This window comes from Elephantulus edwardii, unplaced genomic scaffold (assembly GCF_000299155.1).
Source record: "Elephantulus edwardii isolate Elephantulus edwardi_28Jun2011 unplaced genomic scaffold, EleEdw1.0 scaffold00031, whole genome shotgun sequence".
NCBI classification, from domain to species: domain Eukaryota; kingdom Metazoa; phylum Chordata; class Mammalia; order Macroscelidea; family Macroscelididae; genus Elephantulus; species Elephantulus edwardii.
This window is the reverse complement of record NW_006399781.1, coordinates 2,433,722-2,449,673: the sequence shown is the minus strand read 5'-3', so window position 1 is coordinate 2,449,673 and position 15,952 is coordinate 2,433,722. Positions and strand designations below refer to the sequence as shown.

Sequence of the window (15,952 nt, the reverse complement as noted above, 5' to 3'; positions counted from 1 at the left end):
GGACGGTGAATAGGGATCATAGAATTGATGCCTTTGAGCTGTGGTGCTGGAGAAGAGTGTTGAATATACCATGGACTGCTAGGAGAACAAACAGGTTTGTCCTCGAGAAGGTGAAGCCAGAATGCTCCTTGGAGTCAAGGATTCTGAAGCTTCGTCTGACATACTTTGGACTTGTTGCAAGGAGGGACTGGTCCTTGGAGAGGGATATCATGTTTGGGAGAGTGGAGGGATGGCATAGGAGAGGAAGACCCTCGATGAGATGGATCGATTCTATGAGTAGAGTGGTGGGAATGAGTGTGTTTGAGATGGCGAGTTTGGCATAGGATAGACGTAGGGTCACTATGAGTCACAAGCGACTCAATGGCACATAACAACAACAAACTTGGACCAGGAGGCAGTTGTCAGAAAATATCAAGGAAACACTGCATCAGGAAAGCTGTATGCCAGGGATGCATCCTATTTCCTTACCTTTTCAGTTTATATGGGGAATATATATGCAGAGGCTAGACTCTATGAGGAGGAATGTGGCATCAGGAATGGAGGAAAATTCATCAACAATGTGCATTATGCAGATGACACAACTTTTCTTGCTGAAACTGAGGAGGACCTGAGGCATGCACCAAGGTCAAAGACTGAAGCCTGAAATATGGATTGAAGTTTGTTGTTTTTGTTGTGCCATCAACTCGCCTGCGACTTATAGTGACCCTATGTACAACAGACCTAAACTCTGCCCTATCCTGTGCTAATCTCACCATCTCTCACAAACCTGCCCCCAGCATTACCTCAGTCACTGAATCAATCCATCTCATCAAGAGTCTTCCTCTCCTGCACTGTCCCTCTACTCTCCCAAGTATGAAGTCCCTCTCCAAGGACTGGTCCCTCCTTGCAACATGTCTAAAGTATGTCACACGAAGCTTCAGAAGGAACAGCCCGGCTTCACCCTCTACAGGACAAATCTGTTCGTTTTCCTAGCAGTCCATGGTACATTCAATACTCTTCTCCAACACCACAGCTCAGAGGCATCAATTCTCCTTCTATCATACCTAGTTATTGTCCAGCTCTCTGATGCAAAGCAAGTGATTACAAAGACCATGGCATGTATCATGTGCCCCTTAGTCTCCAGACTGACATCTTTACACTTCAGCAGTTTAGAGAGGTCTCTGACCACAGACTTTCCCATCGCAATATATATGTCTTTTCATTTCCTGGCTGGTGGTGCCAAGAGTGTTGACTGTGGAGCCACGCAGTGAACAATCTCTGTCTCTTCACTATCCATTATGATGTTGCCAGTTGGCCTAGTTGTGAGAATCTTTGTTGTCTTGATATTGAACCTCAATCTATACTGAAGACTGCAGTCCCTGACCTTCCACAGCAAGTACTTCAGGTCCTCTTCAGTTTCAGCAAGCAAGGTTGTGTCATCTGCATAATGCAGATTGTTGATGATTCTTCCTCTAATCCTGATGCCACATTTCTCCTCATAGAGCCCAGCTTCCCAGATAACTTGTTCTGCATAAAGATTGAAAAGGTATGGAGACAGGATACAGCCCTTGCGTACGTCCTTCCCAATTTTGAACCATGCAATGTTTCCTTGCTCTGTTCTGATGACTGCCTCTGGTCCAAGTATAGGCTTCTCATTAGCACAATCAAGTGTTCTGGGATTCCCATTCTTCTCAGAGTTAGCCACAGTCTGTTATGATCCACACAGTCAAATGCATTTGCAAAATCAATGAAACAAAGATAGACATCAATAAAATATTTTCACCACTGGGCCAATTAGTAGCTTCATGATAGGTGGTGAAGAGATTGAGGTTGTTAACAACTTCAGCTTGCTTGGCTCCACAGTCAACACTTTTTATATCAGCTTCCAGAAAGTAAAAATATGGATTGCATTGGAAAAATATGCTGTCAAGGACATCTCCAGAATACTGTAAGAGCAAGAATATCACTCTAGAGACTAAGGAGCACCTGATCCAAACTATGATCTTTGCAATTGCTTGATGTACGTCAGAGATCTGGCCAATGACTCAGGATGATAGAAGAAAAATTGATGCCTTTGAGTTGTGGTGCTGGAAAAGAGTATTGAATATACCATGGACTGCTAAGAGAATAGGTCTAAAGAAGGTGAAATTAGATTACTCCTTGGAGGCAAGAATTTTGAAGCTTCATCTGACATACTATAGGCATGTTGCAAGGAGGGACCAGTCCTTGGAGAGGGACATCATGCTTGGAAGGGTGGAGGACACCTCAAGAAAGAAAGACTCTCAATGAGATGGATTGACTCAGTGACTTGGTTGATGGGGGTGGGTGTGTCAGACAATTAAATTGGTACAGGATAGAGCAGGGTTTGGAGCTGTTGTACATAGGATCGCTAGGACTCAGAGTTGACTCGATGGCACATGACAACAACAACAGTAACATTCTTCTACATATTTGGCAGCTGACTCAGAAAACAAAACAAACAGAAGTCTCACTGATAGGATTTCTGGTCCTTGTGGTGTAAATTTCTATTATAGAAACTTTTGAGCTCCAGCTGGACACCACTGAACACAAAATTGAGAAGAGATGTGCATATCAGTTTTTAACAATATTTAGTCTAACAATATCTAGAATTCCTGCTTTAATTCTAGGATAGAAATTTTGGCATAGTGTTTATAAGCTGTCATTTGTGTGAAAAACTTGATCCTGAGTCAATTCTAGTCAACGTTGCTGTTTATTCAGAACTGACTCATAGCTGAACACCCAGCAGGGTTTCTGAGGTAGTAAATGACATGGGAGGAGATCGCCTATCTTTATCCCTACGGGCACCTGGTCAATTCAAATCTCCAGAGAAGTTCTGTACTTTAAAATTAAATTTGTATAGTCTAGTATTCCTATTCATTCTCTATATAGCAGTCATGTGGTTAGCAGCAAAATTCTCTATAGTCTACAACCTTGACTGGCACTATTAAAAATTTTGAATGCTCTGCGTTGCAATCTGGAAGGCGCACGGTCCGAATTCATTAGATGTTTCACTAGAGAAGGGTGGGTATTTTCCTCCTGTGCCTGTCATATCTGACTAAATGTCACGCAACAAGAAAAAAGAATAATTTTGAATGTTGGAGTAGGTGCTTCAGCTTATGTGGAAAATAAATCAATATAAGGTAGAAAAGTCTAGAGTGATCATCTGAAGTATATAAACTCTAGACTTGGTTTTTTGTTATTGTTGTTGTTTGAATCAACACCACCTACACAGCATGGTGCAGTTGTTGGATATGATATAATTATTACAGAGAATGAATGGGAATACTAGATTAAAAAATTTAATTTTTAAAAATACAGGAAATCTCATGTACATAGTCAACATAATGTACTAGCATATACAACATCCCATATAGTTCTAAAATTTTAGAATACTTATTTCCTCCCTCTGCACCCAATTGCCTGGATTAGTTACTTGATAGAACTACATTTTTAAAAACTTGAAATAAATATATTTCAGTATAGTTTTTCTTCCTCAAATTCCTTCACTTGCCTTCTATAAAAAACCTGCATCTGATTTTTTTCTTGTTGTAATGTGCCATCAAATCACCCATGACTTAGTGACCCTGTGTACAATAGCTCTGAACCCTGCACTATCGTGAGCCAGTCTAACTGACTCTGACACACCTAACCCAATACCTCAGTCACTGTGTCATTCTGTCTCATATGGGATCTTCCTCTTCTGGGCTATCTCTCCATCCTTCCAAGCATGATGCCCTCCAAGAACTGATCCCTTCTGGCCATGTGCCCAAAGTATGTGAAATGGAGCTTTAAAATCCTTGCCTCCAAGGAGAAACCTTGTTTCACCCTCTTCAAGATGGACCGATTTGTTCTTCTGGTAGTCCATCGTGTGTTCAGTACTCTTCTCCAGCACCACAATTCAAAGGCATCAATTCTTGTGCCATCCTTAGTCATTGTCCTACTCTCTGATACATAGCAAGTAAACATGGCCTGGATCAGGCACATGTTAGACTCTAGACTGACATCAGTGCTCTTTAGCACTTTGGAGAGGTCTGTTACAATGGATTTTCCCTATTGTGATTCATCTTTTGATTTCTTGACTCCTGGTTCTAATGAGTAAGCAAGTAAATGCGTAAGCAGAAATAATTAACAATCTCAATCTTTTCTCCATCTATCGTGGTGCTTCCAATTGGCCCAGTGGTGAGAATCTTTGTTGTCTTGATGTTGACTTTTAATCCATATTGAATACTACAGTCCTTAACTGCAGCAAACACTTCAGGCCCTCCTCAATTTTGGCTAGCAAGGTTGTGCAATCTAGTAACACAGGTTGCTGATGAGTCATCCTCCAATCCTGATGCCATACACTCCTCAGAAAGTCTCACCTCCCGAATGATCTGTTCTACTTACAGATTGAAAAAGTATGAAGACAGGATACATCCCTGACACATTCCTTTCTTGATTTTGAACCATACAGTATTTCCTTGCTCTGTTTTGAGGACTGCTTCCTGGACCACATATATACTTTGCATGAGTACAATTAATTGTTTTAGGATTCCCATTCTTCACATATAAGCTTAAATATTTTTCTTATTCACATAAACATTGACCCCCTTTTACACATGATATTTTAATTTCTTCTCAATTTGGCCCTAATCCCTACCTTTACACTTTCCTCTTTTTCATATGCACCTCAACATTCACTCCCAACCATGCCCTTCCACCCTATGCTTTAACTACACTAACCTATTTATGTTTTCATTTATTTTGGTAGTCTTATCTCAATTGATACTCTTTGGGATGCCCTTTAATGACTCCTTTTAGGTAGAATACATCATCTCTGTATTCCTAGAAGATATTGTCCACATTTCAGTTACTGTACATTGCACAGTTATCTTTGTATATCCACTACTAACAATGGGCCTGGGATAATGTGTTTCCTATTGAAACCAACAATTTGAATGCTATTTGCAAAAGATGAAAAGGATTCTGTGAAATACTTGGAAAATTTTATTGAAGCCTAGTGTGAGAAATATTTTATACTGTTACTTTTTTTTATTACCTATCATCTTTCCTCCTTGCAAAAGTTGATGTTTTTTTAAAATTGTTCTTTTTATTGTGATTTTAATGAAAGTTTACAAAAATGATGGGTTTTCATTCATTCACTAATGCGCATTTTCTCCCTCCCTTTCCCCTTTCCCTTTTCTCTTTCATGTTGTAATGCATGTTAATTGTCTTACATAATCATACACTTAGATAGAATTTTGGAGAATCTGATGGATTTCAAACATCAGTGTTTTTATTAGCAGCCCAAAATGCTATGCACCACAATATCAGAATTCCTTTTTTTAAGATTAGAAAAATTTTTTAAAAAGCTAGTTTTAGAATTCTAGTTTTAGCTTTGTTTGACACATTAAATACATTTATGATTAAATAGATTTATTTTTCCTTTTAAATCCTAGGAATTATCAATAATAAAGCAGGAGATAAGAGAAAAAGAAAATTTTGTTAAGGAAAAGATCAAATTTTTGGAGAATGAGATTGGGAATAACACAGAGTATGAGAAAAGAATTTCCGCTGCTGAACGTAAAGTGCTGAAATGTAGAAGAGACTATCAGCACAGTGAAGCTAATAAAACTCAGCTGAAAGATGAGGTATAATATCACTTAAAATGGTTTGTGGGTTCATAATAAATCCATATCAGAGTAAATATAGAAACTTTCTTTGGATTAAGGAATTGCATTCTGATTGTTTTTGTTTGTTCATTTCTTTGTGTTTAGGAATTGAGATTAAGCTTCTCATAGTGAAAGTAGTGGCAGGTGTCATGAAGGACTCCACTGGAGTTGTTCAGTGTCTCCCTGCCTGCCACATGTGGAGCCCTGGGAGGGACCCCAGACTCAAGAGTCTCAGTGGCAAATATAATGACAAGCAAACACCCAGATGCAAAGTTGTGTATTGACACAGTATTATCAGAAACAACTTGGAGGCTATGTTTTCAGTACTACATTAGTGTGTATGGTTTTAACTCTCAGCTTCTTGGTGGAGCACTCCCTACTTGAGTTTAGTGTCTGCTAAGTGATGAACTATCTAGAAGCAGGATTAGAGAACAAAATTCTCCTTCCTGATTCTTTTCTTTATTTTGATAGTGTACATGCCCGCTGAGGTTTTCCATGTTGTCATGTGCGATGGAGTTGGAGCAACTCACAGCTGACCCTCCAGTGGGCTTTCCAAGGCTTTAAATTGCATGAGAGGATTTACTCATCTTTCACTCACAAAGCAGATGGTTGATCTAAATTGTGAGCCTTAGAGTTAGCAGCACAACTTCTTACAACTAGGCCACTAGAGTTAAGAAAAAGAATAAGTTACTCCTTTAATTAGCTATGAAGGTTACTTAGGAAATTTTTGTTCTAAAGATATATTATCTAAAGTAACTACTCTGTAGCCAAGAAATTGAAATGCTATAGAACATTGAATTTTATAAGATATTACATAAAAAAAACATCTAACCGAAGAAAAGACTGACTTGGTTTTTTATTAAAAAAAAAAAAAAAAAGCATAACTACATGCGACCCTAAAAGTTTTTTTCTTATCTGAGCAAATGATTTGAGAAGCTGGATCCTATGAAGAGGAATGTGGCATCAAGATTTGAAGAAGACTCATCAATAACCTGTGTTATGCAGATGACATAATGTTGCTTGCTGAGAGTGAGGAGGACTTGAAGCACTTGTTGGAGAAGATCAAAGAAAACAATCTTCATGGATAGGCCAAAGTAACCAGAAACAACAGAGAGAAAAAAAAACCCCACACACAGCAAAATGGCAAAGACAAAACCTGGCCCGTCAATAATCACATTTAATGCAAATGGACTAAATATAACAATTAGGAGAGAAAGAATAGCAGAATGGATTTTTTTAAAGCCCATCAATATGTGTTTCATGACACATCTAAAAACTGACAAGGAAGATAGACTCAAAATCAAGGCTGGAGGAAAAATACTAAGCAAATACCAGTCACCAAAAAAATGGAATGGCAATACTAATTTCTGATAAAATAGACTTCAGGATGAAAACTACCATAAAAGATAAGGAAGGGGACTACTGTGTAATGACTAAAGGCAAAATAGATCAAGAATACATAACTATGGTCAATATCTATGCACCAAATTATAGGCCTCCAAAATACACAAAACAATGTTTAACAGAATTGAAGAGAGAAATAGATAACACCACAATAGTGGTAGGAATCTTTAACACAACAGTCTCAAGAGAGACTAGATCAACTCAAAAGAAACTTAAACTTAGCAAAGATGCAGAAGTTCTAAACCATACAATTAGCCAATTTGACATTGTGGATGTATTCAACTAAAACTCCATCCTCTTTTTTCTCACGTGTACATGGTATGTACTCCAGAATTGATCATACATTAGAAAAAAAAGCAAGCTTTAACAAATTAAAAAATATTAGAATAATACAAAGTATCTTCTCAGACCACAGTGCCATAAAAATAGTAATTAGTGACAAGACGATAAAGCTCTAAAACCACACATGTAGAATCTAAATCCTTCTAGAATACTATTGGGTTATAGAAGTAATAAAGAATAAAATAAAAAAGTTCCTTTAAACAAATGATAATTAAAATACAATGTACCAAACCCTTTATACCTAAGGCAGTCCTCAGGAGGCACTTCATAGCAATAGGAAAATACTTAAAAAAGAAAGAAAGAAGCAAAATCAGTGATCTAACTCAACACCTATATCAAATAGATAAAGAACAAAAATCTAATGCCACTGAATATAGAAGAAAAAAATTTAAGGACAAGAGTGGAAATCACTTAGATAGAAACAGAGAAACAATTGAAACCATCAACAAGACCGGGAGCTGGTTTTTTGAGAGGGTCAATAAAATTGACAAACCATTGGTGAACTTAACAAAAGAGCAAATTATAGAAGTGGCATCAAAACAGTTCTAGATGAAATTAAGTCAATAATATCAGCATATTATGAAAAGCTATACTCTGACAAGTTTGAAAGCCTAGAGAAAATGGACAAATTCCTTGAAACCCATGGCCTACCCAGATTGGCATGAACAGATGTAGAACACTTGAACAAACCCATCGCAAAAGAAGAAATTAAGGAGATCATAAAAAGACTCCACCCAAAAAGAGCGCTGGACTAGATGGCTTTGTAGCTGAATTCTACCAAACATTCAGAGATGATCCATCACCAATCCTACTTAAAAAATAGAAAAATCCTATTTAAAAAATTAGGAAAAGAAGGAACACTCCCAGAGCCATCCTATGAAGCAAAACCAAAACCAAATCCCAGTAAAGATATTACCAAAGAAAAGAATACTACAGATGAATATCTCTCATGAACACAGATGCAAAAGTCCTTAACAAAATCCTAACCAATAGAATCCAAAAGCACATAAAAAAATTATTAATCATGACCAAGTGGAATTCATAACAAGTATGCAAGGATGGTTCAACATAAGATAAACAACCAGTGTAATTAATCATATCAACATAGCTAATAACAAGACCTCAAGATCATAGCAATTGATGCAGAAAAGGCATTTGACAAAATCCAACATTTTTGCCTACTGAAAACACTCAGCAAAATAAGAATAGAAGGGAATTTCATCATTGTGAAAAAAATATATATGCAAAACCAAGAGCAAATATCATTCTCAATGGAGAAAGATTAAAAGTATTATACTGTGAACAGGGACCAGACAAGGATGCCAAATGTCACCACTCTTATTCAGTATTGTATTGGAAGTACTTGCTAGGGTGATACAAGAAGAGAAGTAAATAAAAGGCATCCAGAATGGCACAGAGATGGTTAAACTGTCACTATATGCAGATGATATGGAAGTGTGCACAGAAAAACCCAAGCTAAAAAAGAAAAAAAAAAACCACCCCAAAAAACTGTTAGAACTAGTGGAACAATTTAGTAGAATGGCAAGTTAAATGACCAGTATAGAAAAGTCAGTGAGATTCTTCTACTGTAATAAAGAAAATACAGAGAAGGAAACCAAGAAAGCAATGCCATTTACATTAGCTTACATTCAACAAAACTTTGCTTCTCAATAATTACACTGAATATGAATGGTTTAAATGCATCAGTGAAGAGAAAAAGAGTAGCAGATTGGATTAAAAAACAAAAAACCCATAAATATGCTGTCTACAAGACATCTAAAAAGTGGAGATAAGGAAAGACTGAAAAGGATAAGGAAAAATATTTCAAGCAAATGGCAACCAGATTAAAGAGCAGGCGTAGCAATACTAATCTCTGATGAAATAGATTTCAGTGTAAAAACCATCACAAAGGACAAGGAAGCTTACTATATAATGCTAAAAGAGTCAATATAATAAGAGGACATAACCATAATAAATATCTATCAGCCAAATGATAGAGCTGAAGAATATACAAAGCAAATGTTAACAGATCTGAAAAATGACATAGACACCACTACTATAGTAGTAGGAGACTTCAATATACCAATCTCAAGAAAAGATAGAACTACCAGAAAGAAACTCAACAAAGATGCTGGATAATTACATCACACAATAAAGCAACTCAATATCATAGATATATACAGACTCATACACCCTGAAAAACCTGAGTAAACATTCTTCTCCAATGTGCATGGAACATTTCCCTGAATAGATAATATTTTAGGTCACAACGCAAGCACCAATAAATTAAAAACATAGAAATAATAGAAAACATTTTCTCAAACAACAAAACTACAAAATTAGAAATCAATAACAAGAAGATGAAGGAGAAAAACCCTACACATTTGGAAGCTGAACAACACCCTGCTTGAATATGAGTGGGTAATAGAAGAAATAAAAGATGAAATAAAAAAAAGTTTCTTGAAATAAATGACAATACAAACACAATTACCAAAACCTCTAGGAAATAGCCAAAGTAGTAATCAGAGGTCAATTTCTAGAAACAGGCAATCACCTCAAAAGAGAAGAAAATATGATAATTGATTTTCTAACCCAACATCTGCAACAAGTTGAAAAAGAACAGCAAGAAAACCCATCAACCTTGAAAAAAATGAAATTATAAAAATTAGGGCAGAAATAAATGAAATAAAAAACAGAAAAACAATTGAAACCATCAACAAGACCAGGAGTTAGGTCTTCGAAGAGGTCAATAAAATCGGCAAACCACTAGAAAAACTAAGAATGGAAAATAAAGTAAGGACACAAATAATCTGAATAACAGATGAGAGTGGTTATAGTAAAACTAACTGAAAAGAAAGAATTGGCAATGAAATATTATGGAAAAAACAATGTCCAAATAAATATGAAAGTCTAGAGGAAATGGACAATTACTTAAAAACTCACAATCCACCCAAACTGACGGAATGAAGCAGAACATCTGAACAGATCCATCACAGAAGAAGAAATTGTACAGGTAATAAAACAACTTCAAATAAACAAACAAAAAAAGTTTCAGACCAGATGGTTTTACTAACAAATTTTATCAATACTAGAGAAGAACTGTCACCAATTCTCCCAGACCCATGCTATGAAGCAAACTTATTCTTGATACCGAAGAAGGTAAAGACACCACCAAAATAGAAAACTATAGGCCAATATCTTCCATGAGTATAGATGCAAAAATCCTCATTAGAATTCAACAGTACCTAAAAAAGTAATTCACTGTGACCAAGTGTGACTCATAACAGTTATGCAAGGATGGTTCAACATAAGGAAAACAATCAGTGTAATTCATCACATTAGCAAAGCAAAGAACAAAACCACATGATCTTATCAGTTGGTACAGAAAAAGCCTTTGACAAAACCCAGCACATTTTTCTGATTAAAATACTCAGCAAAATAGGAATAGAGGGGAATTTTCTCAACATAGTGAAAAGTATATATGCAAAACCAAGAGCCAACATCATTCTCAAGGAAGAGAGGTTAAAGGCATTCGTTTGAGAAGAGGAACTATGCAAGGATGCTCATTGTCACTTCTCCTATTTAATATTGGAAGTCTTAGTGAAAGCAATAAGACAAGAGAAGTAAATAAGAGGTATCCAAATTGGCAAAGAGGAGGTAAAACTAACTCTATATGCATATGATATGATTGTATATCTATAAAACTATAAAGTCTTAGCAAGAAAACTACTGGACATTGTCAACCAATTCAGCAAAGTAGTGGGATATAAAATTATAATTAAACAGTTGATTTTTTAAATAAACTAGTATAATACACACGTGTACATTTAAAAAAAAACCTCAAAAGCAAGAGTACATAAGAAACCCCCAAACAACAACAACAAAAGGTTGCATTTCTCTACAGTGACAAAAAGAATACAGAAAAGGAGCTAAGAAAAACAATGCCCATCATAATAGCTAATCACAGGATTAAATATTTGGGAAAAAATATAACTAGAGACACAAAAGACGTATACAAAGAAAATGGCAAAACATTACTTCAAGAAGCAAAGAGACCTGGAGAAATGGAAGAATGTACCATGCTTATGGATAGGAAAACTCGATATTGTGAAATTGACAATTCTGTCAAAGGCAAACTACAAGTTTGATGCAATCCAAATACAGATACCAATTCCAATGGAAAGGGCAATTTCCAATTTTATTTGCAATGGAAAAAGACTCTGAATAAGAACTCCTAAAAAAGAAAAACAAGGTAGGAGCCATCACACTTCCTGATTTTAAATCCTACTACACGGCTGTGGTGGTCAAGACAGTGTGGTACTGGTTCAGTGACGGACACATCTATCAATGGAATAGAATTGAGAACCCAAAAATCAGCTCATCTATCTATGCTCAACTTATTTTTAACAAGGAGATAAAATCAGTTATGGGGAAATGACAGCCTTTTTAACAAATGGTGTTGACAAAATTGGAAGACCATCTGTAGAAAATTCAAGGAAGACCCAAAACTCACACCATACACAAAAACCAAGCTGAGGTGGATCTAGGACTTAGGAGTAAAACCAAAGACTATAAACTTCATTAGAGAAAAACTTGGAAGACCTCTAGAAGTCCTAATCCAGGGTATGAATAGTCTTCCAAGGATAATGAAAAAATTCCAACCAGTAAAGAACAAAATAGATGAGTGAGACCTTCTAAGAATTAAATTCCTATGCACATAAAAACACTTCTCCAAAAGGGTAAAAAAGGAGAGCCACAGACAGGGAAAAATATCTGATAAGAGGCTCATATCTAAAATTTATAAAATACTTCAGCACTTCAACAAGAAAAAAGTAAACAGCCTAGTTGCAAAATGGGCACAGGATGTGAATAGACACTTCACCAAAAAAGACATTCAGATGGTAAACAAACACATGAAGAAATGTTCAAAACTTCTGGCTGCAAGACAGATGCAAATTAAAACAACTGTATCATCTCACCCCAACAACAATAGCATAGTTCAACAGAGCAGCAAACATAAATGCTGGTGAGGTTGTGTAGAGATTGAAACCCTTTTTTACTGCTGGTGGGAGTGTAAAATGGTGCAACCACTATGGAAGGCAGTTTGGCGCTTTCTCAAAAAAATTTATAGGTAGAAATACCATTTGATCCAGCAATGCCACTATTGGGAATCTAGCCTAAAGAAACTATAACCACTATCCAAACAGATATATGCACACCATGTTTATTGCTGCATTATTTACAATAGCAAAGAGATGGAAGCAACTCAAGTGCCCATCAACAAATGAATGGATAGAAAAATGATGATATATTAATACAATGAAATAATACACAGCACTGAAAAAGAATTCATTCATAAAACATTATACAACAGGGGTGACCCTGCAGGACATTATACTGAGTGAAATATCTCAGTCACAGAAAGACAAATACTACGTAGCACCACTGCTACAAAGCAAGTCTGACATTAGGGTATGGAAGGAGAATAGGGTAAGAGTGGATAGATAATGAACACAGCACTGGAACAGATGAAGGAAAGTACTATTTAAAAGGAATATATGATTAGGCATTATAAACATGACTAGAGCCCAGAATAAGAGGACTGGGGGAGGGGGTAAGAGGGAGGTAATTGTGCAGCAATAAATCAATAAATGAATATATATATTTTTTTAAAGTGACCTGGGAGATAAGGAAGGGTGGGAGAGGGGGTAAAAATGTGCAACAATGAATGAATAAAAATCGAACTTTTCTGTAAACTTTCATTAAAATCATTATTGAAATAAAAACTTTTATTTGAAAACAAAAATAAGCCAAATACCCACCACCCCAAAACAATAGCTAACCACAAATTGAGATACTGAGAAATATGCATAACTAGACATACTAGAGACCTTTACAAAGAAAACTACAAAACACTTTATTGAGAAACGATAAAAGACCTAAATAAATGGAGAAATGGTCAGTGTTAATGGATAGGAAGACTCAATGTTGTGAAAATAACAATCCTACCAAAAGTAATTTGCATGTATAATGCAATCCCAATACAGATAACAAATTCCTTTTTCAAAGAGAGAAAAGGCAATTGTGAAGTTTATATAGAGAGAATAGAGACTCTGAACAAGCAAAGCACTTCTGAAAAATAAGAATGAAGTGGGAGGCACAGCACTCCCTGATTTCAAAACCTACTATACAGTTGCATTAACCAAACAGCATGGTACTTACTGGTACAATGACAGGCACCTAGACCAAATGGAACAGAATCGAGAATCTAGAAATTAACCCATTTATTTATGGTCAACTGGTACTTGACAAGGAAATAAAACATATCAAATGGATAAATGATAACCTCTTTAACAAATAGTGCTGGCAAAACCTGCAGCAAGCTGAAGCAAGATCCATACATATCTCACACCATACACAAAAATCAACTCAAGGTGGATCAGAGACCTATGGGTAAAGCCCATGACCATAAAGATAATAGAAGAAAATGGGACCAGGCTTATAAGGCATAGCCTATGATATAAAGAGGATGAAATATGCAGTCAGAAACACACTGGATAAAATTGATTAATGGAATCTTCTAAAGATTAGATCTCTGTGTGCATCAAAAACTTTTTCTAACAGTCTGAAAAGAAAACCTACTGACTGGTAAAAAATATTTGTATATTGTATCAGACAAGGGTCTCATAACAAAAGTTTAGGGTCTTATAACAAAAATTTACAGAATACTACAGGGCGTCCACAAGAAAAAAGATTGATAACCTAATTACAAAATAGGAAAAACTTCACAGATTCTAACACTTAGATGAGCAACATACACATGAAGAAATGTTCCAAATCACTAGCAATAAAAGGGATGCAAATCAAAAGCACAATGAAATACCATCTCACCCCAGTATCAAGGGCAAAGTTTAGCAGTGCAGCAAGCAATAAATGTTGGAGAGGATGTGGAGAGATAGGAGCTCTCATACACTGTTAGTGGGACTGTAGAATGATACAACCACTCTGAAAGGCAGTTTGTCATTTCCTCAGAAAGCTGAACATAGAATTCCATATGACCCAGCTATTCCATTGCTATTAATATACCCCAACAAAATTAGAACTGAGACATAATCAGAGATTTGTATACCAACTTTCATAGCAGTGTTATTCATAATTGCAAGAACATGGAAACAGCCCAAATATCCAACTACAATTGAATGGGTGGAGAAATTTTGGTACATTTACACAATGCAGCACTCAGGAGCAAAGATTTTTAAAAATACTACATCACTTGGGAGGGACTGGAGAACACTACCCTGAGTGAACTAAATCTCACAAAATCAAATGCTATATAAGCCCATTATTGTAAAAATAGAAGGATAACTAGTAAAACATACATTGGAATCCAAGGGGGCAAGTGGTGTGAGTAGAGGGGTGAGGGTGGCCAGGGAGTAAATCACAGAGTCACACAATTTGATGGGTGGAGGGAGGAGGTAAAGGAAATGGGAAAGATCTAAAGGAGACCTGAAAAGATCGGGTAATGGTAGACATAATTCAATGGTGATTAATTTTATAAAGCACAATGTATCGGCATGATTGTGTGTAATACAAGTGAATGAAGGAAAGTGAAACACAATGTCTATAAATTTTGTATGCAAACCAATATTAAATAATTTAAAAAATAACAAATGTAACCTTCAAATGGGTTACATCTCAATGTCAAACAAAATTTTTTACCACTAGACTGATAGCCAACATCATTATAGATGAAGAAAAGATTGAAACTATCAGTAATTCATCTTCCTTGGATCCACAATCAACACCTTTTATACTAGCAGTTAGGAAATCTGAAGACGTATTGCACTAGGAAAGTCTGCATGAGGGACCTCTCCAAATCACTGAGAAGCAGTGATGTCAGTTTGGGGACTAAGATGCATCTGATTCAGGCCAAAGTCTTTCTGATCACTTGCTATGCACCTGAGAGCTGTACAGTGAATAAGGATGATAGAAGAATTGATGCCTTTAAGCTGCGGTCTTGGAGAAGACTATTGAACATGTCTTGGACTGCCAAAAGAACAATAAATATGTCTTGGAAAATGCAGCCAGAGTGCTTCTTGGAGGCAAAGATGATGAAGCTTTGTCTCACATACTTCAGCCATGTTGCTAGGAGAGGCTGACCTTGGAGAGTGACATGATGCTTGGAAAGGTGGAAAGTTGGTAGAAAAGAAGGATGCCCTTAACCAAGTAGGTTGACACAGTTTGTCAGGAAGTGCGAGGATCGCACAGGATAGGACAAGTTTCACAGGGTTGCTTTGGGTCATATGAGACTCGACGGCACCTAACAACAACAACAAATGACCTGTCTCTGTGAAGCAGATGCAGAAATGAATGTAGATATTTGCTTATTTGATCATTAATATTTTATATCTTGGGATATAATTCATATGCTGTGATTCACATTGCACATCAAATTGTTTATTTTACTATAGAGTTGTGGAACTACTAATCTCTGAATTTGCTTATACTGGGCATTTACATAAATGAATTATGGTTTCTTCCTTTAGTATCTGGCT

At 36.3% G+C, this 15,952-nt stretch overlaps 1 protein-coding gene across 1 annotated transcript in view; it reads left to right on the top strand.

The window, feature by feature from the left end:
- Positions 1 to 15,952, top strand: part of LOC102864547 (coiled-coil domain-containing protein 39-like) — a 123,383-nt gene that overhangs the window by 28,334 nt on the left and 79,097 nt on the right. Inside the window, exon 7 of the mRNA XM_006884151.1 lies at positions 5,439 to 5,630. Within this exon, the coding sequence (XP_006884213.1) occupies positions 5,439 to 5,630 (192 nt within the window). The remainder of the gene's footprint in view (positions 1 to 5,438; positions 5,631 to 15,952) is intronic.